Source organism: Labrus mixtus, chromosome 23 (assembly GCF_963584025.1).
Source record: "Labrus mixtus chromosome 23, fLabMix1.1, whole genome shotgun sequence".
Taxonomy (NCBI): Eukaryota; Metazoa; Chordata; class Actinopteri; order Labriformes; family Labridae; genus Labrus; species Labrus mixtus.
Window position 1 is genome coordinate 7,087,606 of NC_083634.1, and position 26,381 is coordinate 7,113,986.

A 26,381-nucleotide genomic window follows, 5' to 3' on the forward strand; every position below is an offset into this window, starting at 1 on the left:
GTCTAACCCCCCCCTCCTGTGTGTGTCCTGTCAGATAACATCGACGAGGCCGAGCGCCAGTGGAAGGTGGAGTTTCACCGCTGGTCCTCCTACATGATGCACTGGAAGAGTCAGTTCGATCACTACAGCAAGCAGGAGCGCTGCACCGACCTCTGAGCCCCGCCCTTTTCACCCCGCCCACAGAGAGAGAGAGCGACGAGGGAGGGCAGAGTGAGCGGTCATTCCCCTCCATAGCCCCGCCCCCTCACAGTGAAGTGTGACTTCATTCGTTGTTTATGAGTTCAAACTGACGTGTATTTATTTAATTTATTCTATTTATTCAGCCCGTGTCTCTGTGTGTCTGTCCAAGGGCTGTGGAGGGAAGTGATGTCACAACTGTCAGAGATCTGTCATTACCTCGGGCGTGTTTGCGTGTGTGTGTGTGTGTGTGTGTGTGTGTGTGTGTGTGTGTGTGTGTGACGACGTGTGTGTGTGGGTCTCATAAACTCATCTTTTGTTTCAGACGATTCCTTCTTTTTGACATATCAGGGTTTTTGTTTCCGTCCTTCAGTCTCTGTCTGGTTGATGACCACTAATTCCATAACACCGGGTGTTCTGCTTCACTTTGCACTGTGTGTGCGTGTGTGCGTGTGTGCGTGTGTGCGTGTGTGCGTGTTCGCTCACAGAGTCACAGATATCCACAGGATATTTAAACATGGCGTGTTTTGTTTTCCTGAAAAATGTTGAAATAATCATCTTTAATAATGTGAAGACTCCGAACTACCAATCAAAATCTAGATATGACCTTTAAAGGTTAAATTAAAGGTCAAAGATGGGCGGGGTCTGAAAATCGTCCACTCCGTGCCCTCTTCATCTTCCTCACCCTGCTCTCTTCATCTTCCTCGCCCTGCTCTCCTCGTCTTCCTCACCGTGCTCTCCTCATCTTCCTCTCCCTGCTCTCCTCGTCTTCCTCACCGTGCTCTCCTCATCTTCCTCACCCTGCTCTCCTCGTCTTCCCCTCCCTGCTCTCCTCGTCTTCCTCGCCTTTAATCTTCCTCTCCTCTCTGCCTGTCATCTTCTTCTTCATCACTAATCGTCCTCCACCCATCCTCCTCTTGCTCGTCCTCTCTTCCTCATGTCCTTCTCTCCTTCCACCTCATCTAACTTTTATCCTCTCCATCATCTCTCTCTCACCTCTCTCTCTCCCCCCCTCCGTCCTCTGCGTTCTCGTTAGCCTAATGGAGGGAGAGTAATTCACTCAGTGCAGGGTAAAGTGACAGAGCGCTGGCTCAGCCGACAGGACGTGAAGGATGGAGGGATGATGGAAAATGGAGGAGGAGGCGAGGGGGGAGGAAAGGGGGGAGATGGAGGATGCGAGGGGGGAGGAAAGGGGAGAGATGGAGGAAGCGAGGAGGAGGTGAGGGGTGGATGGATGAAGAGGGAGGGGGGAAGGCGAGGGGGAGATGGATGAGGGAGATAGAGGTGGAGATGTGACGGAGAAATGAAAAGACAGGCAGAGAAATGATGGTTACGTAACTCTGAGGAAGGCTGAAGCTAAAAAGTGATTTTGAAAACAAAATGACGCTCAGCGCTCCGGATGTTTGAGATATTTAAATATGTTAAATTAAAGTTACTGATATTTATAAAGTATAAAATCCTGCAGGAACAATCATCGACTGGACCCCTCCCCCTGAATAAACAGGGTCACAGTTTTCAGTCAGCAGAGTCACCAAAATAAAAGCTCATAAATAAAACAAAATCAGGAGTTAGGGTTAGTTATTTTATTTTTACTCTTTTATTCCAAAGTTTAAGATTTACACGACAAACAGGAAGTGACCGTAAAACACGTGACACTAAAGAGACATGTTCATGTGCGTTAATCGCCTTTATGTCATTTTATTTTGAAAAGACTGAGATGTCTGCTGTGAACATTTTTATTGAACTTTATTTAAAACACAGACAGAAAAGTGCAGAAACTGAGGTGAGCTTCATGGGGACTCTGCAGAGTCCAGGAAGTCCTGAAACACGCCGTGTGGTGCGTTTAGATCCTCGCCGTTCGGCGTGATGTTTGTGTAAGGAAGCCCTCAGCAGACAAACATCCACACCTTTTATTTGACTCTGTGTAGTTTCTCTCGTTGTATTTGAAACCGTGCTTTTCCCTCATGGCCGAGTTAACCTCTCCAGACTTTGAGACAGCGACTGAATGAACAAGGTCATCCCGTCGTTATCTGGAGGTCACGAGATGATTCAGTCGAGATCTTTAGCACGAGAACACGGAGCTCGATCTGAACTCAGCTCTGACTTTGCAAACATAGTCCTGTTGAACTCAACATCTTCTCGTCTGAGCTCGAGGAAAACACTGAACAGTCTGTGAGGCCTCAGAACAAAACCTGCATCCAAAACTGTCTCATTTAGAAACAGGATGTAGAATTATGAGCTTCCTGCCCGTGTCACAGAAACTGAAATATTTGCAGCTTCATGTAAAATAAAGACGTCACGTTAGAGCCGACCTGTAGGTCAGGTGAGTCTGACCGTTCAGGTGTAGCTCGTGAGGGAATATGTTTTAATGTTTGAGGACTTTTGGGCGTCTCCTTAAAACGATCATTTTTTAAATGGACTTTTGTATGAAGGCGGCTCGCTCCGTTTGTTCGCTTCTGTTTTTACCACGTGTGTGTGTGTGTGTGTGTGTGTGTGTGTGTGTGTGTGTGTGTGTGTGTGTGTGTGTGTGTGTGTGAGAACTCTGGGGGCTGAGGTGAATCTGCGCTGTGATTGGCTGAAGCGTCTCTGTTGGCATGTGCGGCAGTGGGTCTCGTGTAGTTTAGCTTTATTGAACTCAACATGGATAATAAGGATTGTACCTGACGTCTCAAACACACCTGTGGAGAATGTGTGCATGTGTGACTGGCTGTGTGAGTGACGGCTCCTCTCATCCAATGGGATACTCCCCCACCCCCCCCCACCCCCCCTTGCTTAAGCCCCACCCCCTCCCGGCCTCCCTCCTATCAGATCCCTGCATGTCCTGAAGTATATCCTGCCAAACTTGGACTGTTATTTTGTGTAAAGTTTGTACGAGCGTTCTCTCTCCTTTAGTGTCTGTTAGCAATAACGTCATGAAGAATATATTTGATATTTAAAGCTGTGGTGATCAAACAATGATGACGGATAGAGGCTGTGTTTTCAAAGCAATATATTATTCTGAGTGCCATAAACCTCTTTCTTCTTCTTCTTCTTCGTTGGTGTGATGAGTTGCTCCTCTTCCTCATCGTTGTCTTCTTCACTCACTCGTCCTGTTCGGCTTCTGTAGCTCGCCCTGCGTCTCCGTGTGTCATGAATGCTGACTTTGTAAAGCTCGAGCAACAGAAATAAAGAAACCTGCTGCTTCAGAGTGTGTGAGCGCTTTCTTTCACCATCACACACACACAGATACACATACAGAAACATACACACACACAGATATACAGAGACACACAGAGACACACACTAACACACAGAGACGCACACACAGACACACACACACACACACACAGATATACACACACAGAAACACACACACACACACACACACACACACAGAAACACACAATCCTATCAGTAAGCATCTTTTAAATATCCATGATGATATTCCGACTCATCAGTTTTGTAGACTCAGATGTTTTCAGTAACTTTCTGTATTTTGATTAAAGATATTTTAAATATTGATCACTGTGTAAAAAGGCCACTGGTCATTCAGTAGAAAAAGAGTTCGACCTCAGGGGAAGCGTTTCAGGAAACAGACTAAAACTTTGTGTTCAGCAGGTCAGACGTTAAAATAAAATAAAGCTGATTAATTTAAATAATGTCTTGATTATGAAAGTAATCATGAGAGCTTCTTCTGTGATTCAAACACTGAGGTCTCTGTCTGTCTGTGGCGTCATGCTGCCCCCTGGTGGCCGTCATCTGTCTACATCACTGACTGTTTGAATTTTTATGAACAACTTAAAATACTTTAAATAAATTTGATTTTGTTCAATTTTTAATGACACAAACACACATATTTAAAAATGAAAATGGTGGGGGCATCGGATGCATAGCAGTTATGTTGGCGCCCGTGTACAGAGGTCATCGTCCTTGTTGAGAAGGCCGTGGGTTTGAATCCCTTTTCCTCATGACGCCCCCCTCTGCACACTTCCTTGCCTTAAAAATATGAGTTAAAAAGAGGAATGCTTTTATTTTGAAGGTTTGTCATGTATTAAGGTGAGAGTACTTCACTTCCTCCTGGTGCAGACATCGCGTTTCCTCTCAAGTACATTTCAAGTTTAAATTTTGGATTATTTCACGTCAAACGATATAAACCATATTTTTAAAACTTCTAAACTCAGACCGGAAGAAGGAAGAAGAGGTTTCTTTCTACCAAAATAAACGGATCCATATAGAGCACAGGGAGGCTTTTATTTTGAAGGTGAGGACCGGAAGTCTCAAGGTTACAGTCTCTGTTTTTCACTTGTTCCTGTGAAATTCCTGAAGTTTGGATCTTTTGTTCTGAAGTCTGAAGACGAAGTTAGAGGAGGACAAAGACGGAGAGAGGAGAGCGGCCTTTAACCCGAGCTATCTGGACTGACCCGGGTCAGGTCTGCACGGGTCTACACGGATCCACACGGGGTCCACAGTTCGGAGTTTTGAGCTCCTTTAGGCGGGTTGAGAGGGAAGAGTTTGGGGAGAAATCGTGATGGACGGGGGAGGAGGAGGAGGAGGAGCTGACAGGAGAAACAGATATGTGGCAAAACTTTGAGTTTGTTCTCTCTGAAAACGAGCTGAAATCCAAACACCTGAGAGACAGGTGAGTGACTCTACTACATACACACACACACACACACACACACATACACACACACACACACACCGATCAATCACAGGAGTCTGGTCGATTAATCGATTCAGCCGCTGTTCGGTCAGAGTTTGAGTTCAGGGCAGGGCCGAGAGAAGAGCTCGAAACGAGATTACACTTTGTGAAACTTCTAAAAAAAAAACTGTAAAAAGTGTCTCAACAAAGAGTGAAAGTTGATCAAAGGTCAGTTATAATAATTATAATTCTTGTTCCCTTCAAAATAAAAGCAAAAGATCAAACACAGATCAGAGCGTTAAATCAAAGTACCGTAAAACTTCCAATAAACGCTCCTCCAGATTTAAGAGAATTGTTCAAATGAAGATATTCATTATTAATCACTTACGGGAACATTTTATGTAACTCTCTGTTTTCAACATGCTCTCACACACACACACACACACACACACACACACACACACACACACACACACACAGACAAGTATTATTGTTCCCCTGAAACTGAAGCTGTTTCCACACAAACACTCCTGAAAATATCCAAACAACTTCAGGAGGACTTCTTCTGAAATCCTCCTGACCTGTTCGTTCGAACATACACCTCACAGCAGGAGACCATCCCTGTCAGACAGGAGGGGGGCGGGGTCTCTGAGGTAAGACGTGAAGTAAAAAGAACGACGTGGAAGTGACTTATGAAGCAGCAGAGTCCTCTACACGACGTTATAATGAGAATATTTGTCTTTCTATCAATGATACGTGTAGTTTAACAGAAAAATAAACTGAACGACATCAACTCTCTGAGCTCATGTCTCCAACAGAGACGGCGTAAAGATGGAGGGAGAGAAGGAGGGAGAGAAAGAGCGTCAGAGGGAGGAGAAGGAGAGCAACGAGGCGGAGGACGACAGGATCTCTGATGAGGAGGAGAACGAGGAGGAGGAGGAGGAAGGTTCGGAGGGAGCAGCCATGGTGTGGCAGGAAGGATACGGCGAGGACAACCTGGGCCTTCCCATCATGCACTGGGAGGCTCTGAGCCTGAGGATCGCCGAGCTGGAGAAGGAGGAGGAGGAGAAGAAGGCGAAGGTAGGAGGTCGTCTGCAGGTGTCCGTTTCATCACCTCCAAAACATCGTGGTCAAAGACTCTGAAACACACTGTGTGTGTGTGTGTGTGTGTGTGTGTGTGTGTGTGTGTGTGTTAGGGAGTGTGTTTAGATCGAGGCAGAGCTCCTCTCAGCTGGATGGAGGAGAGAGGGAGGAGGAGAGAGGATAGTTGGGAAGATCGAGACGACGCCTGCAACAGCCATGTGCTGGCTCTAACGTCACGGTAACCACACACACACACACACACACACACATTCTTCCTATGACTGTGATGTTACTCATCAGCGCGCTGTCATGTCTGTGAAGACGATAACCACACAGTCTTCATCTGAACACTCATGAGAGGAAGCTGTAGTACTGTAAGTCGGGCACCAGGCGTCGCTGTCCTGACGGCAGCTGAGTCTTTGTGTTTCACAGATTTACATTTTAAAGTCTGTATTATGGCTGTATCCGAATTGCCAAGTACATACTCAATCTGTCAGTAGTCAGTACCTACTATCCGTGCTGTATACTGTTAGTACCTACTATTCAGTAGGCACACACAGTAGACAGATATTTGTTCCTACTTCTTCTGATTCATTCAGTATGGAAGTGGCGTCATTTACGTTTCCCGAACCGGCCGCATCCACCCGTTTTTTTTTTTTAGTTTTTTTTTTTTAGCTTTATTCAAGAAGAGTAATGCACATATACAGTCAGGTAAACAAAAAACAATATCACAATGTAAATCAAGTAAGAGGCAGATTAAATAACTAAATAACATACAGTAGCCTTCATAAAGAAAAGAACAAATGAAAGACAGTAATATACAGAATATAAAGTAAAATAAACTAATAAAGATGCATTTAAATAGTGAAATCATTATTTAAATAGAGGGGGAAAGGTTTTATAATAATGCAGACATTTGTTATATTTTCTGTTGTTAATTTAAAGTAGTGATTTCAGTCGGGACTTTAACTCTAGATTAAAAATTGATTCAATTAATCCACGCTCGTTTGTTTTGATTTGGAGGCGGACGTGAAGTGACGATTTACGTTTAATTTCGCACTACATTGTGGGTGGTAAAATACAATTCATTTCCTGAAAGCACGCATCCGATCCATACTGCATAAAACCTGGAAGTTAGTATCCATACTGAAATGTTCAGTATACTGAGGTGGACCCAAAAAATGCATACTGAATGACCACGAAAGTTCAGTATACTGAAACTCCATACTGAATAGTACGTACTGCCTACTGAACTGTGACAATTCGGAAAGGGCCTATGAAACGTTCCCTCAGTGTGTTTCAGCTCCTCAGTCCTTCGTCTGCTGCAGCGGCTTAACTCATCCAGCAGGGGGCGCTAAATCATGCTTGATTTGTCGTGACACCAACATTTACATTTTGATTAGATTCTTATAAAAATGTAAGGATACATGTTTGAAGCTTCAAAAATAAAACTTCTTGACATCAAATGTTGGTAATTTGTTGTTTTCAATGATCATGTGTTCAGAGAGCCGTTTCAAGCCGTGATATTTACGCCCCTGTGACGTTTCTCCTTCAGTCTGAATGTTGTGGAGGTGTCTGTAGCGTCTGCAGAGGTAGTAACAGAGGCGTTACAGAGAGGAGACTGGATCAGCTGAGCCAGCGTGTGTGTGTGTGGTGTGACTGTGTGTGTATGTGGAGCTCCCGCTGTGTCGTGCTTCTGCAACGACGAAACACAATGTGACCTCAGACTGGGGCATTTATATAATGCCGTCGCAGAATCAACATGAACGTATAAAGACAAGACGAGGGCGGAGCTTAGTTATGTGCTGGCACTTTAGTGAAAAAAGCAGTCTGGAAAGGGCGACTGTCTCAATTGCACCAAGACATCGGCAACGTTTCATTCCCGTCACGTGAGTGAGCGGTCATGTTGGTCTCTGAATAATCAGCTGTTTATAAAAAGGTGTATTTGTATTTCCTCCTGCAGGCTGCAGACGCAGATGAACCTCCAGCTCTGCTTCATCAACGACAGTGAGAGTGAGGAGGAGGACGAGGGAAAGGAGGAGAGCAGGGTAACCAAACCTCAGTCATAAAACAGCAGATTAAAGATCAGAGTTTAAACCCTGTTTCTAATGAGCATCTCCTCTGTGTGGTGTGTCCGTCATGGCTGATGAAGAGGGGGGCGGTTCAGGTCCAGAAGAGTCCTCAGCCTGCAGCCAAGCCAGACAAACCTAAGTCCAGAGGCTTCAGGAACACGCTGAGGAACCTGAGGGACCGCCTGAGGACCGACCACAGATCTGTGGTGAGAGACCGTTTGATCTTTCTGAAAGGACGCATTAGTCTGTGACTCCTGAACACATCCACCTCCTCCCTCCTGCTCCCGTGTCCTTCCTGCATCACGTCAGAGGAGGTCCAACGTTTAGAGATTTAGGGCACACTAACACTGTAATCTCTACCGTGCCTGCATGCTTCACCCCTAAAGTCCAGGGGGCTCATTTATCAACAGTGCGTAAGCACGGTTCTGTGCGTAATGTGTGCGTAAGAACATTCCCACGCAAATAGTGGGATTTATCAACTTGTACTTTTACTTGTGTTGCGATGCGTTTTATTTTTTGCACTGAGTTTAATCTCAAACTTCATCTTCGTCTTTTCTCCTCTGACCTGTCACCTTCTCTCATGCAGCATTTGTTCTTTTGTTAGAAACTTCGACGAAGTGAAAAGACTAATAATTGAATTGGATCACTAACCTTATTTTATTCATTTATTTATTTATTACCGTTTTTTATTCAACCTCATCCACTTCCATTTCTGTTATAAAACTTCTTTTCTTTGCTCTCGTATTATTATTCTGGCGAGGTAAATATGTTCACGTGGTTTTTAAAGCGGTGTGTTGTTACCATAAATGGTTTAGTGGAGGCGTTTCTGAATGCAAATGTCCCCGAACATGCACGAGACTGCTGGTTAAGAACATGATTACCTACCGATGTGCGTACGATCGCCGTCCGCATGTTTGATATATACAGATTTTTTACGCACTGTTGATAGATGAGCCCCCTGATGTTGAATCGGCGTCCGAAGCTGTTGGCTGTAGAAATCTCTCTGATTGGCTGTTCAGATAAGCGAAACAAAGCCAGTGCACGAGAAGAAATACGGAAGTGCCTCTTCTCTTCTTGTTCCACTAATAAAAGACCAAGGGCTGACAACGCCAGCGCCATGTTCAACTTTTTATCAGACATTATTCTCCATTAGAAGTTCCTATATTACGAGTGTTGAGCGACAGTGGTGAGAAAATGGTCTTCTCGTATCACAACAACGGTTGTTCTTCCTCGTCCTCTTCCAGTTTCACCTTTTTGGAATGACGATTACAGACTACCGCCACCTGCTGGCATGAAGAGTTATTTCCTCTCACACATGCACAGAACGTACGTGGTGGTTGGCCGTCAGCTGTAGTCTTTGCGGTGTGTTATAGTGAAACTTTTTGGCCAAGACAAAAGGCGACACCACAGGCTTTGTTGCCACTAGCTCTAAGCCGTCTGCTTGGTGTGTCAGGACCTTAAGATGGTCTTCTGTCCACGTCTGGTCCCTGTGCCTGATCAGGGAGGCTTTCATACTGCTGCATACTTCTCTGGATGTTAGTGAAGCACTCTGAGGTTTCTGTCAGGAGGAACAGAGGATCAGATATGACACAGTTTTCCTCACGCTGTTGATTTATTGAGAAGCTGCATGTCCTTTAAGTTCCTGCCTGAAGTATCAGCGGGGCTGCATGCTTTCAAACAAAGGAGAGGCAACTTTAAAAAATGTTTCTTCAAACTTTAAAGGTCACATATTCTCCTCCTCATCAACCAGTTTAAGTCTCAGAGCTCCTCAAAACATGCGTGTGAAGTTTCTTGTTATTAATCCACTCTGATCCTGTATTTGATCATTCCTATAAACCCCTCTATTTCAGCCCTGCTCAGAACAGACTGTTTCTGTGTCTGTACCTTTAAATATGTAAATGAGCTGTGTCTGACCACGCCCCCTCTCTGGAAGGGCTCAGGTGTCTTGGGCTTTCTCGCTCCATGTCCTATTGTTTACGGTGAGAAGGCAGACTCAGAGGGCAGAACAAACACCTAGCTGTGGGAGTGTCACCCACCTGGGGGAGGGGTTACTGCCCTTTGTGATGTCATGAAGGAAAAATCTCCAAACGGCCTGTTTGACCACACATGTTCTGAAAAGTGGAGCAGGCAGAAGACGGGGAGGATAGACTTTTCTCATCATTGGGGGGTTTGGAGACAGACAAGAAACAAATGTTAGTGTTAGAGGAACATGGTGAAGAGGATGTTATAACATGTGACCTTTGAAACTATCAGACTCTCTCCTCTCGTGTTTTCAGTCTGCAGCTCGCAGTGATGCCGCCGTCAAGAGGAGACATCTGGATCTAAGCGATTTACAAAAGTTCAGCATGAAGGAGCTGAACGCTCTCAACAAGTCGCTCAGCAAGAACATCCAAGGTATCTCCACACACTGCATGTTTGTTCTTCACATAAACCTCTTTGTTTCATCTAACGAGTGTCTCCGTGTGTCAGACCTGAGCTCCGAGCTGGTCGGTCTCCTGCAGGTCCGGGACCAGCTGAGGACTGAGCAGGACGCCATGCTGTTGGAGGTCCAGGACCTGACCTCGCTCTGAGGACGAGGGAGGAGGACCTGACCTCGCTCTGAGGACGAGGAATTGATCTCGCTCTGAGGACGAGGAATTGATCTCGCTCTGAGGACGAGGAATTGACCTCGTTCTGAGGACGAGGACCTGACCTCACTCTGAGGACGAGGAATTGACCTCGCTCTGAGGACGAGGAGTTGACACCGTTGTGAGGATGAGGGAGGATGACCTGACCTCGCTTTGAGGACGGGAACCTGTCCTCGTTCTGAGGACGAGGGAGGATGACCTGTCCTCGCTCTGAGGACGAGGACCCGACCTTGCTCTGAGAACGAGGACCCGACCTCGCTCTGAGGACGAGGACCCGACCTTGCTCTGAGGACGAGGACCCAACCTCGCTCTGAGGACGAGCACCCGACCTCGCTCTGAGAACGAGGACCCGACCCTGTTCGGAGGACGGGGACTCGACCTTGCTCTGAGAACAGGGACTCGACCTCGCTCTGAGGACGAGGAGGGTTTATATATTCCACAAACATATTAAACAGTCTGAGGACTTTGTGGAGAATCAGACAGAGTCAAACATCCTGAAGCGATCAGGCTGAGCAGTCAATCACAGGAGAGTTTGAGTAGATGCCTGCAGAGTTCTTTTTCATGTTTTCGTGTTTTTAAAGGGAATCTTTGTGTCTCTTAAGTACTGTTTACACCAGAGATGATCCTGAACGGGGGTCCTAAACAGGGACAATTTGGGGTTTCTGTCATGTTTAGACTCAGATCTCATCTCCTCTGCACCAGGACTGCAGGTAAAGGAGGGCACCATGTCCTCACATATGTTTCACTCAGTAAATGAGGAGTGGTCAGCATCATCATGGTGAAGAGGAGGAGGATCACACAGATGGATGCAGGATGTGATGAAAAATAACAGAGCAGCAAAGAAGCCAGCACTTCAACATAACATGTTTCCTTAATGTCTGATCATATAGTAAAGTCACTTTATCATCTCACTGATTGTTGAATGTTGTCAGGAGATTAAACACAGATGAGTATATGACTTCTCTGTGGCGTCTCTAACACGTTTTCAAAAAGCTGCTCCTCTCCGGGTCAAAGATGCACAAAGGGAACGTCTGTCGTGTGTGGTCACAGTTTGGGTGAGGACAGCTGACGCACAGGGCTTTGTTACCTGCCTGTCCAACAGGAAGCAGACCAACTCCACGTCCACGGGTAAAAGCCAAGAAAAGGTTCACCCTGGTTTTAGAACGAGCTTTATCCACTTGGTGTTTCTCCTCACTGTGATTATATTTTCTCTTCTTTGCTGCTACGTCCACGTCCGTCATATTCAACGAATGGCGTCCAATCACTGATTTGTATGAACTCCTAAACTCACCTGCTGCTCTGTCATTGGCTGGAGGAAACACAGCAGCTCCGCCCAGAAACGTTCTGAGTCAACCAGAACAAACCAGAACAGTAAAATCCAGTCAGAGGACAGGGTCTCTGCAGACACAGTCACCATCACACATGTATGGAGGCCCAGAAGAGACGATGGAGCAGCTTTACTTTAAAGTTTAAATCATCGTTAATTCTGTTTTTAGGGGGCCAAAGAGTCGGATGTTTACAGAGTCTGAGTTTGATTTAAAGGTTCTGCGGTCGCTCCTTTAGTCCAACCAGTCTCACTTTAAGTTCCCGCACTGATCCCAGATTGAACTGAAACATTGAGAGTCTCTGTGTGATTGACCAATCAGAAACGTTCATCTTCTGACATCACCTGAAGTGACCTCACTGAGACTGATGATGAATAGAGAAACTCACCGGACGATAACGCAGCTTGTCTTTAACTCTTCTGTTTGCTCTTTGAATCTTTGTGAGAAGCTGCTGAATCTGCCGACTGATCGATCGGGTCGAAACGTTCATCTGACTTTAGAAAGTCTGAACCATCTTGTCTGAGTAAACAAGCACGCTGATTAATCTCACCAAATCGCTTTGTAAATGTTGTCGATGTAGTTGTCATGTTTTTGTTGTCATTTTCGACATCGATGTTGTTGTCATGTCGTCATCGTCGTGGGATATGTAAGGGATTTTTTAACCATGTTAGTTTTTTTTTTAGTCTCGGCACACATTAAAATGTTGGTGTATAAAACAGGATTGATTATTGTTGATGTTTCTCTCCTCTTCTTCACTGACGAACTTCATTAATAAAATGACATGAAGATGATGGCTGAAATGTTTTCTCTTTATTTCAAGTTTAAAGAAGCAGAACTGTGGACGTTTGTTTACATATTCTCCTGCTGTGAGTATTGTGTGTGAACATGTGAAAACAGCTTCTGTGATTCACCACAGTGCAGTTACACTCACAGACCTTCAGGCGGTGCCAGAGAGCACCAGACTGAATTCCTCTGTGATGTCGCTTTAATGTTTTCACTTGAATCATCGTCATGTTTGTTCTTCAGACGACATTACAACCAAAATCAGGCCTCTATTTACACACACAAACTACACACACACACTACCCACACAGAGACACACACAGAGACACACTGAACACAGAGACACAGACACACACACACAGTAACACACACGAGGCACACAAACACAGAGACAGACACACACACTACACAGGGACACACACATAACACATAACACACACTGCACTTAAGTTTATGTTGTGAAAACAAAAGTTCACGGGGGCAGAAAACATTAAAGTGCCTCAACAGTTCAGGAGTGTATCTTAATATTTCAGATCCGTTGACTTGTCTGTGTTCAACAGGTGAGTTAAAGAGACACACACACACACAGGGGTGAGGCGGGGGGAGGATGACACGGTGACGGGGGGGGAGGGACTGATCACCATAGAAACCTCTCAGACTGTTTTCTCTCTTCAGCAGAAAAAGAAGAAACCTGCAGACGTCCACCTGTGAAGGTCACGAGCGTCCAAACTGGGAGCTGTGGTTTGAGGCTGGGTGGTCTTTGACAAGCAGCTGACACAAAGTGAAGCAGCAGTCCACATCTTCTGGATGTTTCTATGATTATTCTGATGGGCCGCAGACGGAACAGGAGCCATATGGACGCTCAGGTGAGCTCTTTGTCTGACCTGTGAGCGCAGTGATGCAGGAATTTATGAGCAAAAACACTTCCACAAACATTGGTTATATCTGGAACAGGACGTTAAAGCTGTAAAACTGGTAAACTTCATATAATAAAATCACTGCTTTGAAATCATAAACTTTATAAACATGTTACAAACTGTTCTCCTGATAAACTGACATACCATTCACAACCACTAAATCCCACGACATCAGAGAAAAAGAGACAAAATAACCCTTCAAATAATTATAGACTCAATCTGATCGATGTAGTAATGAATGTTCAGGAACATTTCAAGTGTCTTTGAATATTTGTCTTTGTATTTATTCTGTTTCAGAACGTTTACTTCCATTAAATATCTGTAAGGTTTAAAAATGTTAAATAATCTGCAACATGGTTATGAATCTGGCTGAATGGTAGTCAACGGAGACCAACGATGTTTTATTAAATGGATTTAGATTTCTAAAAATCTCAACTGTTTACGATATAAAATGTTTTACTCTGCTGACTTTGCTTATTACTTTTTGTTGCTGGATATAATTAATTGAAAGAATGCGTAACAGCTGATGACAGATTTTTAAGTTTTTATAAAATAAATGGAGATTAATGGACACATGCTGCAGACGTTACAGTCTGTTTACCCGCTGCAGACGTTACAGTCTGTTTACCCGCTGCAGACGTTACAGTCTGTTTCTCTGCTGCAGACGTTACAGTCTGTTTATCTGCTGCAGACGTTACAGTCTGTTTACCCGCTGCAGACGTTACAGTCTGTTTACCCGCTGCAGACGTTACAGCCTGTTTACCCGCTGCAGACGTTACAGTCTGTTTATCTGCTGCAGACGTTACAGTCTGTTTATCTGCTGCAGACGTTACAGCCTGTTTATCTGCTGCAGACGTTACAGTCTGTTTACCCGCTGCAGACGTTACAGTCTGTTTACCTGCTGCAGGCTGGAACATGTTTCTGTCAAAAACAGACAATATTGTTACTCTGACTTTGCTCAAACATTTCTCCAGCCACCATCCTAGTAGTCAGTGAGCTGATGTGAGAACGGAGCAGTACATTTTAAAGAGTGCGAGGGGGTGGTGACATTTGTATCCTGGGACTGACGCCCGAACATAGACTGCACACGTCCACTATGATCTCTGTGCACAAAATGAAACTTTGTAATTTTTTTTGTGATTCTGTCAAACAACACATTTTGGTATGATAGTGTTGGTCCTAGTCTGCCACTTCTTCGTGGTCCTTTTTACGTCATGTCCTGCCTTCTGAGACCCCCACTCCCAACAGACAGTTTCCCCCTGCTAGGAACATGTGTTAACAACCTACTCAGGAAGATTTCAGGAACAGACTGTCTGAATTTTCTATACATTTTCAGAAGTGCATGAATTCTGCTTTATTCTTTATTTAGGCTCTTAAACATCTTTTACAGCTGAGCTAATAAGGCTGCTATGAATATGATCATACTCAGGTTACAGGACAGAGACCTTTGTTGAACTGATACACTAAGTGGTGTATCACCTGTGGATATAACCTCTCTTCATGCTTACACAAACATACAGTGGCGTCTGCCTGTGTGCCCATGCTAACATGCTGATAATGAAGCTTTCCACTGAGTGCTGAAGGGTTTCTACCTGACTGAACCCTGTTGTTTTCTTTAATTGTGGACATAATAATGGTGGCTTCCAAATCTATGTATCATAAATTCAGCCGGTGTGATGGGAGTATGACGGATGTGCAGAGACACCGGGGGGAAGTGTGGTTACTTATTGCAGAGTTAATGGGGTGAGAAGAAGAACTGAATCAGCAGCATACCCTTGTACACAGGAAGGCAAACAAGCACAAAGAATCAGCAGCATACAGCAGGAGGTCAAACAGATTGTGCAAAGGCCTGGTCAACAGTCAGGGAGGAGGGGGGGAGGGGTGACGGGAAGCTACTCCTCTTTCCAGTCAGTCCCCTAAATATTAGAAAAAACAAAATGTAGAGCCCCTTTTCCAAGAGGACTTTCAAGAGCTTCATAAACATAGATGAAAATTTTGCTAGCTTATCCAAAAAGTGATGAACTGACCAAGAATGAGATCCAGAATGAAAGTTTAGTTTAGTGAAAGTTTTTAGGGGGTCCCAAGGACAAAAGCCTGACTTTGATTGGTGCATGAGACTTAAAATAACCATTACCACCAGTTTCACTGCTGAAGGCTGAAGAAATCTTTTTGTAAAGTATCTTTAAGTCATTGCGATCCCAAAATATGTTGAAGGAGGCCTAAGGTTGGAAAATACCAGGATTCAATTTTTTTCTCCAAATTCAATACAAGCGTATGACTGTTTTGTCTCTTTATCTTTAGGTGACCCTCTTCTGGATCTTCTGAAATCTTCTGAGAATCTGCTGCAAAGGATCACAAAGGATTACCATTAAAGACTCAAGAATGACAGAGTAGAAGAATGACAGAGGAAAAGCTTGACGGATTCCCTAAAGTACAATCATTCACCAACTTCTCTCTCACCTGAACATCATTGAAACCCTTAAAATGTCATCCAGCAGTGGAGTTCCCCTCAACATCAGCGCATCGGTACTCAACAAACTCTTTGATGCCTTCCCACCTTCTCCCTCTACCTTCCCTCCGTCTCCATCCTGCAGCATAGACGAGTCTTACAAGTACATCTTCCTCCCCATTTGCTACTCTTTCACCTTTATCTTCAGCATTTCCCTGAACTCCGTCATCCTCTACCGCTCCTTCCGCAGGACAAAGCGATGGAATGCCTCCCTGATCTACATGGTCAACCTGGCCTCTACGGACTTTATGTACGGATTGTCGCTGCCCTTCCTGGTGGCTAGTTACGTGATGCGGGATCGCTGGATGTTTGGGGACTTCATGTGCCGTCTGGTTCGCTTTCTTTTCTACTTTAACCTGTACTGCTCCATCTTCTTCCTCACCTGTATCTCCGTGCACAGATACCTCGGAATCTGCCACCCAATGAGAGTCATCACGCTGGAGACCAAGAAGGCCGTCAAGTGCACCTGTGTCGTGGTTTGGATCGTTGTGTTTGCTTTAACCTGCCCAATCTTCAGGTTTGCTCAGACTGGTCATGTAACAAGATTGGCTGGTCTTAATGGTAATGGTAGCACTACAGTCAACCTTAGCCATGAGGTATTATCAATGAATGGTAGTACTAGCAATGGGAACCTCGGGGTGGTCATTGAGGAGTACCAGAACTGTTGGGACGATGCCATAGACAAGGAGTTTCCTGATTACGTGCCATACGGAATCATTCTCCATTTGCTGGGCTTTTTTGTACCATTTTCCATCATTGCTTGGTGTTACTCTCATGTTGTTCTGACCATATTTAGGAGTCTACACATTCAGCCCTCATCCAGCAGAGGTTCGAGGGCAGGGGGACACGAAGGGATACATAGACATTTTCGAAGAAGCCCTAAGATCGATGGAGGAGAAAGAAGAGGAAGCAATGGCATGTCGAGGACACGGATAAGAGATGAAGGAGTTTCCATTTTTCTTGGCGCCAACTCCCCCTATGCCAATCGCAGACGCAAATCCATTAAGACCATTATTACAATCACCCTTCTCTTTGCTCTCTGCTTCTTCCCCTTCCACGTAACCAGAACCATCTTCCTCCTGCTGAAAGTGACCAATAGAGTCCCATGCCACACCATGACCATGGTCTCCATGTGCTATAAGATCACCCGGCCTTTGGCATCCTTTAACGCATGGCTCAACGCCCTCCTATACTTCCTGACCAAAGACAAGGGCGGAGCTCACTGCTGCCAGACGGTAAACACCACCAACCACCAACATGGCGGGCTTCTGCTGCCCCTGAGGATGATGGGAAAAGGAAAGGATACAGATGAAGGAGGGATGGAAGATGGAATAAACAACGAGGAGAATAAAGCTTTCCACAACAGTCCGCCGTACATGAACAGAGCAAAAGTTCGGTTTATAGTTGAATGACTATTTTCATGAGGAAGGACAAAAACATTTTAGATGCACTGTATGTTTTCTTTTACTGGAAATCAAAATAATATATAACATATGAAGAACTGTAGCAAAAGCAATGATTAAAGAAAACCAAAACAAGATGTTTAGTATGTCTTTTATTCATACTTTGGAAGGTACTGAAAGGGTCAATGCAACATGAATGGTGATGATAATCTGTATTTGTCTTTGACAGGGTGTAATATGTATGATGTGTTCTAGATTAGAAATGCTCCACTACCTTCGAAGACCAGAGTTTGCTTGGATCAAACTTGACAAATCATCAGTTGTCGTCATTTAGACGGTTGACGTGAGTTCAAACTGATGTTTTGCTAACAGGGAAGTTGCAACAGAGAAAGCTACAGCATATGGATATTAATGTTTTGTTTCATGGCCCAGCACTCAGAGACTTTCTTGTTTGTTTGTCACAACTTTTCACCTCTTGTGCACTGTAAAGCAGCCAAGTTGTAAAAACGACCTGATCTGAACATCTGAGGAAACAGAGCTCTGCAGGAACACCAGGTGAGTATGGAAAGGGAAAGACAGAGGTCTGAGTTTACGCTGGTGATGCAGTGACATGATGTAACCATGCCCCATGTTGGTTTATATTTAGTTGTCAAATGTTGAGTATTTCGTCCCTGCAACATCAAAGTGTTTCTGTGCCAGCAGATTTCAGGGTTTTTTGATTATTATTTTTTTCCTTCAACAAGGAGACTACAGCTTGTGTTCAACCAGAACGTAATGTTGACATATTATTTAAACGTTTTCCTAAACCTAACCATGCAACATAAAACTTGGGTTTGCCCCTCTTTTGTTATATTAGGAGGAGATTTCAATTGCGGATTGGTTCCAGAAATGGACCACAGTCCATCTAAAACTTTACCTCTATCGAGGATGGTGAAAGCCACAAAGGATCTATGTCTAGATCTAGGCTTATTTGATGCATGGAGAATCATTAATCCTTGAGAAAAAAAATATTTATTTTTTCTCCCTTTCGCCCTCATCAGTCTTTCTCAAGAATTGACTATTTATTTGTCAATTGGACTAAATCCTGCTCTATTGATGCATGTGTCCTTTCGTATCATTCATTAGTTTCTATAGAACTCCTACCACCTTATTATGACCCTCTATCTAGACACTGGTGCCTAAATCGATCTCTTCTCAGCAATCCTGAATTTGTAACATATTTAGAAAAACAATGGGAACTTTTTATTTCCACTAATTAATCACCTGATGTATCTGCATCTACTTTATGGGAAACAGGCAAGGCTTTCCTGAGGGGGGGTCATAATTTCTGATACAGCTGCAAAGAGGAAAAATACATTAGCAAAACAGTTAGAGCTTGAGCAGCAAATTAAAACCTTGGCTAGAGTCTTTAAAGCCTCTTCCTCCATATCTTTGTTTAAAAAATTAGAAGCAGCGCACTCTGCCTTAGATCAACTTCTAACCCAAAAAGCAGAATCAGCAATTTTTTTTGCTAAGCATAGATTATTTGAATCTGGAAACAAACCTGGCAGGCTCCTTGTCAGTCTCGCAAAAGGCCCAGGTCCTGACGGGTTCGGCCCTGAATTTTATAAAAAAATGTCCAGGTTGGTTGTCCGACCTTTAACTAAAATGTTTCTAGAATCTTTTGAAAGGGGAACACTTCCACCAACTCTAAATCGTGCCCATATCTCCTTGATTTAAAAAAAAGAAAACCCCTCAGATAGCTGTGCTTCTTACAGACCAATAACCTTACTCGGAGTTGATAGCAAAATATTATCCAAGCTTCTGGCTCGAAGACTGGAGGAGGTCTTGCCCATCTTGGTTGGATCAGACCAGACAGGGTTTATAAAAGGTAGGTACTCCCAGTCCAATGCTCGTCGGCTCCTGAATGTTATACAATTTTCACAAAATACAAAGAAAATGATTCTTGCTGTTTCATTGGATGCAGAAAAAGCTTTTGAGTGGGAGTATCTATTTGATGTTCTTAACAGGTTTGGTTTGGGCTCTGGTTTCACTACTTGGGTTAAGCTCCTATATAGATCTCCCTCTGCAAGAGTTCTGGTAAATGGTTCAGTGTCTGATATGTTCCCTCTGAATAGAGGCACACGCTAGGGCTGTCCCCTTTCGCCGCTTTTATTCGCACTTGCGCTCGAGTCTCTCACAGAGGCCATTAGAACCCACCATAGTTTTTCTGGTGTCACATTGGGAGACACAGAATACAGGATCTCGCTCTATGCTGATGATATATTGTTGTTTATTACTAATCCAGAGAGCTCCACACCGGTATTGGTCAATAAGTCAATTTGGCCAAATTTCAGGGTAAAAAATTAATTATGACAAATCAGAGGACTTGCCTCTCGGAGACTTTGGTGACCCGGATACCCTTGTTAATTTTCCGTTCAGGTGATCAATTTCAGGCTTTACCTATCTGGGGATTAGAGTATCAGCAGACATAAAAGAATTGTATAAATTACATTTTATTCCAACTTTGAAAGCAGTTAAAAATGACCTCAACAGATGGTTTGATCTTCCTCTGTCATGGATGGGTAGAATAAGCTTGGTTAAGATGAATGTGCTCCCCAGGATGTTGTACCCAATGCAAATGTTGCCACTTAAGATCAATAGAAGAGTTCTTTTGGATATCGAAAGATCTCTTTCAAAATGTATATGGCATGGCAAGAAATCTAGGCTAAAGATGAAGACCTTACAGTTGCCAATAGATGGGGGGGTCAAGCACTTTCTAATTTTCTATATTACAATTGGGCCTGCCACGGCAGGATAACATCACGCTGGCTGAACCATTTTATACATCAAGGGGAGCCCCTAGCAGATTCATGGTGCTGTTCCCCTCTCTCTCTTTTTAGTCTCCTCTCAACCGACGCTGGCGAACTGCCAGCAGATGTTAAAAACAACGCTGTCATGTTTAGCACACTTAGAATTTGGAGATATATTACTAAACACGCTGGAGAGGTTTCTCATCAGCATTACAACCTCTGACTCAAAATAAAGCCTTCTCTCCAGGTATAGGGAAAAGTATTTTCAATGACTGGTATTCAAAGGGTCTAAGATTTGTGGCTGATTTCTTTCAAAATGGTTATTTTATGTCATTCAATCAACTCAAGACCAAATACAAAATACCAAATAGCCACTTCTTTGGTTTTCTCCAAGTTAGGCATTTTGTCCAATCAGATCTGATTATCCCCACTGATCAACCATTGTTGAGTTCAATTGAAAGTTTTCTTCTCAATTTTAGTTTAAATGCTCTCAACGACAGAAAAATAATTTCCCTTTTTTATGACAAATCACATCCTATTAATTGTGATAGGGTTGAGAGAACTAGGGAATTATGGGAAAGGGACATGGAGGTTGAACTTAGCGCTGAGGCATGGTCAGGTACCTTTGTTTCAGCTAGGAAAATCTTTACATGTAATCGACTCAAAGACAGCCTATACAGAATATTACATAGACTTCAGTGAACACCACAATTTTTAAACAAAATTAATCCTCAGATCTCCGCCCTTTGTGTGAAGTGTAAAAAAGAAGTAGGAACTTACTATCACTGTGTATGGCAATGTCCCTTAATATCCAGGTATTGGAAAAATGTTGCCCAGGAGTTTGGCTTTATTTTTCACAGAACAATAAAACTAGAGCCAGCCTAGTTTCTCCTGAACTTACCTACGCAACAGTTCTCTCTATCAAAAGGACAGCTCGTTCTAATGGGTAAACTTCTGCTCCTATAGCGAGCCGATGTATTCTGTTTCAGTGGATTCAGGAGAAGCCTCCATCAGTCACACAGTGGTACAGAGAAACATTTAAGGTTTTTCCTATGAAACACCTCAGTGCTAAATTAAAGGGCAATGACAACCTATTTTATAATAATTGGCAACCCTTCATAGGTTATCTTCCCACTGATCTGGTTGGCTTATTGCAGAAAGGATGCCCACACTTTATCTTCAAAAATACATCATGTTTTTCCCTTTGACATGTAATTTAGGAAGATAAGATTGTATCTGATATGATATATGTTATTATGACCCATGTATGTTATTATTGTTTTATATATATATAAAAAAAAATTCTTTTTTTCTTCAGTAATTTGGCTACGTCTGTGCTGTCTTGTTCTGTGTTTGTTATGTGAAAAAATAATAAATTATATATAAAAAAACTTGGGTTCATATCAGGCTCAAAAACTACCAGGCTGGATTAAATAAAAAAAATTGTGGTCCTGGTCAATCTCTGGACACATCCCTATAGTCTTATTACAAAATTGCCTCTTGGAAAGATGGCCAACTTTTCTGGGCTTTCAATTTAGCAGTGGTTAGCAATAAAAGACTGCCTTGCTACTGTTACAGTCCAGTTAGCAACTTAAAGAGCAGGAATGGAGTTGGAGTAGTCATTTACGCAGATTGTTAGTTTTACTTGCATTCAGATATCTCTTTAAAACATGAATTGAAGCTAAATCATTTTCAGATGACCACCAGCGGAATTCTGTATTGGAATTTGGGCCGATGCAATCAGCCTCTTGTGCTCTACACACAGACTTTTTCCTGCATACATACAGTATAGCATGCTGAAATTCCAGAAATTTCCGACCCTTAAACTGGGACGATAATTCCATTACGTCATAATTTTAATTCTACAATTAAAGCAGTTACTATGAATAGAGATAATAGTATTGTCATTGTTGAATGTGTTCTCCCTAACATAGGGCTCAAACTCAGTAAAACTGTATTTCAATGAACATAAATCCATACATGACATCAAAACGATTTCATGAAAACAAACTGATGGGTTAACACTCTTCTTGATTAAGGTCATGCAGGTTAAAAAACAGTGCATGATTCAATGTCACACTGTAATTCTCCTAGTCTGACATGTACAGTAAAGGATAACCCCAGTCCATTCTGGGTAAAATGACTTACTCTCTTTTTGCTCTCAATCCAAGACGTTCTCAGTTGAGCTGGGAGACACAATAGCTCAAACTGTACGTTGCCTCTGGTTCTCTCTGCTGGTGCAAAGTAAACACTTTAAATCCATCCTCTACAGAGCAGCTCTCTAAATTAAACATTTTGTGGATTAATTGGAAAATTAAAACTTACTATTGGGCCTTCCTAACCTTTACTCACATCCTGATCAAGGTTAAGAAATATTTTTTCAAAATAATTCTGACTACTACATTAATTTTGTTTAGGCATCAAATAATCACCTTCATATTTATATAACCACCATCATGATGTTACCAATTGGTTTGGGGATTACCGGTGACACCTCCAGTTTGCCGTTTTGGCTTTCTCCATCTTATTTTGGAGCCAGAAGTGACCATATTTGAACCAGAAGAGCGAGGGTTTAACGAACATGAAGTTTTCACCTAGACCTTATGTAAGCTTGGTTAGCAAGATGCATTTAATCCAACTAATAACATCATTCAGAGGGTTTTAGCTAATGACATCAGCTTTAATGTAGGCTACTTTCTGGAAAACGCCCAGCCAACCCCTCAGGGAGTCTTTTATTATGGTGGAGGACAAATAAGACATTTTTGGGTGGTCTTGGTAACAACTTGTCAACTACATTTAGCCCTAACCCCTCCCCTCTTCCTGGTCTCTTTGACTCTGAATGGGACCATATTTCACTAAATGAACTGTGTTAAGGAAGACTTGAATCTAACGATTGCGATCATAAACTCATTAGGAAATCTTTACTGAGGGAATAGATCCCCTGAGAAATAGGAACATTTGATCATAGACTTCTATAGTAGAGACAGTCGTGTACCTGCTGGCTTTGGGAAAGAATGAAGGTTTTAGCCACCATGTCCACTTCTCATAGCCTTTACAGATTGGTTTGGTCATAATAACATTTTACAATAGGCCTACATATGTTAATATCACATTTTCCCTTATTTAATTTCGCAATATTTAGGTTAAACATGTAGACATTAAACAGTTCAAAAGGGTTAAAATAAACAACAGATAGTCACAAATGTATTGTACAAAAGTCTCTTGATGTAATTATACATATTCATATTCTACACTTAAATAATCGTAATTCACAGTTTTACAGTTATGAAGGCGAAGTTAGAGTCCATATATTGTTGAAAAAGACTTTATATGTATTTCTTTAATGTTTTAAACTCTCACACAGATGTTAATACAGATGTTAATACGTGTACAGTTTGACACTCACACGTACACAGTTAGTCCCGCGGGGGGGAACACCGCCCCCCCTCCTCTCAGGCCGGTTAGAAATTCAAAACACAACCGCCACGCGCATTCTCCCGTCCTGCACCGCGGCCCAGAAACCCCTCTGACGGTTATTTTAATTTCACATAAAAAATAAATAAAAATCACAGGAGCGATATTATTAAAAAGTGACAGCGGGGATCGATTCTCCTGCTCCATAGGCACATTTTGGTACTCGTGAAATATTGCTGCGGACTCGTTTGATTTTCTATTTATTTTTTGTGTGTGTGCCGGAGTGTGGGGAGATGAGGAGCGGAGCCGTTGGCGCCACTTTCAAACGGTGCAGTGACGCAGAGTGAGAGTGTGAGAGCTTCAAACACACTAACTACACTCTGCGCTTTGTATTTTTACTGGAATATACTGGAATATTTTTACCCTCACACTCCTTTGGACTCTTATTTTTCTCAGAAAGGTGAGTAAATCCCGTATTTAATATTTTATATATTTTTTTAAATGATTAAAGCTGATGGGGTTTGGTGTTATACTGTAGTTATGTGATGAAGTTTCAGATATTTTATTTTTTTCGGTACAGTGAATCCTCCTGTGCAGTCATGGCGGTCAGTGTGAATCAAACACACTAACTCCACAGGGCAGCTTCTCTACATTCAGCTTTCAGGCTCAGTAACATCGGCTGAATTGTTTTATATTTCTCCACAAAAGACTTGGAGGAGATAAGTGAGCGAGCAGAGGAAGCGGACACTCCCCCAGCCAGCAGCCAGTCACAGCCCCCTCCCCAAAGACCCCAGCACCGTCCGGCTGCTCTCCGCCACGACTCAGCATAACTCTCTAAAGTTAATTAAATCTACATTATAAATACACGCACCCGACTTAAATCAATACTACGACATTTTCTTCTTTTATCGGCTAAAGTTTAATTTGTAAAGGCTTAAATTCCACGTTAGATGAGTTTGAACAGTTGTGCGGTGACTCAGCACTTTTTCTTCCTGACATCATGACAGAGCTGCTCTGATCCCATGTTACAGGTGCAGCCGCAGACATGTACTAAACACATTTTAACATCCTTAAAATACGCAGAAATCCTCCATTTTATCACATAAAGCTTCTCGGTTTGTTGTTAAAAATATAATCCGCAGACAGAGATGTGGTTATACGATGGCAAAATGTTATTTATTTAAACGATTTTGTAACAGTCGCAGTAAATGATCCTTTAATACATAAAATAAAACTTCTTCATAAAGCTGGTTATAATGGTCATTATAGGGTTAACAGTGCAGACAGACCTAAGAGTAATATAGACATTAAAGTGAAACGAGAGGTCTAACTATCAGATACTGAACTATAAAATTACATATATTTACACTCTCAGATTAGTCATTATAAAATGTAATGTCTTTAAAATATGTAGTTAAGATGACTAGTCAAGTTTATTTAGCACATTTCAGCAACCAGGCGATGACATCATTAATACTAATGAGAGCCTTCAAGTTCAAATAGAAAGCAGGCCTACTACACGGAGCGTTTCATGACCACCGTGTATTATTTGATGTTCATTTATTCGGACATAATCAGCTCTAATAACGGATCCTATACTCACATTAAGGTAAAGTCAAATATGTTTAATTATGACTCAAATTAATCTGTTAAAATCTCATTCATTTAGGATGATTTCTATTATTACATAAAGAGGAGATTCAAATAAATAAATATTACAGAGCTCCAGAAACACACAGACATAAACAGTAATGAATAATATTAAAATGTTTTTAATTGAATAATGTTCACAGATGTTAGATTCTAATTTATTTAAAGTCATTTACATTATTTGACTGTTTATTTATTATTCAGTCCATTATATATCATGTTGTAGTTAAAGGGTTAATAACCAGCATACAGTTTGAAGATGAATAATAATAAAACTCACTTTTCTGAACACAAAGATGCTGAAAAAACAAAAACAAAGCTGTGATCTGATTCAGATCAACGTGTTCATATTAAGATTTTAAATATTTGCTGGTCAGAAGATAAATTCTGTATTTTTTATTTATCAGTGGTTAATGAGGTTAAATCTTCAGTGTCTGATTGACTTTAATAAATGAGATGATTCACTTGATGTGTTTCTGTTCATGAATATGAAGACCACATGTTGGACTCCACCACCAGTTTACACGTGACCTTTAAAAACGAAAGAATCCCTAAAGACTACAAACACGGAGTCTGAACCTGGTCTCTGTGAGGGTCTTTCATCAGGCGGACTCGTTTCTACCATCCATAAGAGGAATCCTTCTAAACACAACTTAATTTCGATCATTTAGGAATCAGGAGTCACTTTGTCTTTAACGTGGCGCTAATACTCCTTCATAGATTAACAAAGACGGCGAGCTGCAGCCTCCACATGTCGGACGTTTTCTGATTTATTCAAATATAATGAATAACAAAAGTAAAGTAATAGAGGTTTGTACATGTTTTAAACTACAGCTGAATAATTAAACTCTGAATATACTACCCTAATCTTTATTCAGCTTTAAATTCGAGAGAGAAAGGTCAGTGAAAAACTGAAGAAGAATATTTTTTTAATTTAAAGTTCAGATTTTTTATAATACAAAAATAATAATAAAATCTGTGATCCAAACAATTTCATGATTTAAAAAG

General features: G+C 42.3%; 3 protein-coding genes and 1 long non-coding RNA gene across 5 annotated transcripts in view; all 4 read left to right on the forward strand.

Moving 5' to 3' along the window:
- Positions 1 to 3,362, forward strand: part of ache (acetylcholinesterase (Yt blood group)) — a 28,236-nt gene extending 24,874 nt beyond the window's left edge. The window contains exon 9 of the mRNA XM_061030837.1: positions 35 to 3,362. Within this exon, the coding sequence (XP_060886820.1) occupies positions 35 to 156 (122 nt within the window). The 3' untranslated portion in view covers positions 157 to 3,362. The remainder of the gene's footprint in view (positions 1 to 34) is intronic.
- Positions 3,363 to 4,443: 1,081 nt separating this feature from the next.
- si:dkey-6n21.12 (schwannomin-interacting protein 1) lies at positions 4,444 to 12,696 on the forward strand. 2 transcript variants are annotated; one of them, XM_061031940.1, is made up of 8 exons: positions 4,444 to 4,795; positions 5,617 to 5,878; positions 5,995 to 6,119; positions 7,845 to 7,929; positions 8,034 to 8,159; positions 10,230 to 10,347; positions 10,423 to 10,513; positions 10,571 to 12,696. In XM_061031940.1, exons 1-8 carry the CDS (start codon positions 4,731 to 4,733, stop codon positions 10,578 to 10,580), a joined length of 882 nt encoding a protein of 293 aa, XP_060887923.1. In that variant the 5' UTR covers positions 4,444 to 4,730; the 3' UTR covers positions 10,581 to 12,696. The 2 variants fall into 2 exon arrangements, with proteins under 2 accessions (XP_060887923.1, XP_060887922.1); XM_061031939.1 differs by having other exon boundaries at positions 10,423 to 10,508; positions 10,541 to 12,696.
- On the forward strand, positions 6,250 to 7,371 carry LOC132958862 (uncharacterized). Its single transcript, XR_009666847.1, has 3 exons — positions 6,250 to 6,541; positions 6,573 to 6,951; positions 7,092 to 7,371. It is a non-coding gene; the product is annotated as an uncharacterized LOC132958862 (long non-coding RNA).
- Positions 12,697 to 13,339: 643 nt separating the features above from the next.
- On the forward strand, positions 13,340 to 17,652 carry si:dkey-6n21.13 (P2Y purinoceptor 4). The gene is made up of 2 exons (XM_061031629.1): positions 13,340 to 13,554; positions 15,907 to 17,652. The coding sequence occupies exon 2, from the start codon at positions 16,090 to 16,092 to the stop codon at positions 17,524 to 17,526; it is 1,437 nt and encodes a 478-aa protein (XP_060887612.1). The 5' UTR covers positions 13,340 to 13,554; positions 15,907 to 16,089; the 3' UTR covers positions 17,527 to 17,652.
- Positions 17,653 to 26,381: the final 8,729 nt, after the last annotated feature.

Excerpts from the sequence above, each read along its gene's own strand:
- si:dkey-6n21.12 (XM_061031940.1), top strand. The coding sequence starts at position 4,731 with ATGTGGCAAAACTTTGAGTTTGTTCTCTCTGAAAACGAGCTGAAATCC. Across the intron at positions 4,796-5,616 it reads TCCAAACACCTGAGAGACAG|AGACGGCGTAAAGATGGAGG; the intron begins GTGAGTGACTCT and ends TGTCTCCAACAG. Across the intron at positions 8,160-10,229 it reads GGACCGACCACAGATCTGTG|TCTGCAGCTCGCAGTGATGC; the intron begins GTGAGAGACCGT and ends TCGTGTTTTCAG.
- si:dkey-6n21.13 (XM_061031629.1), top strand. The coding sequence starts at position 16,090 with ATGTCATCCAGCAGTGGAGTTCCCCTCAACATCAGCGCATCGGTACTC.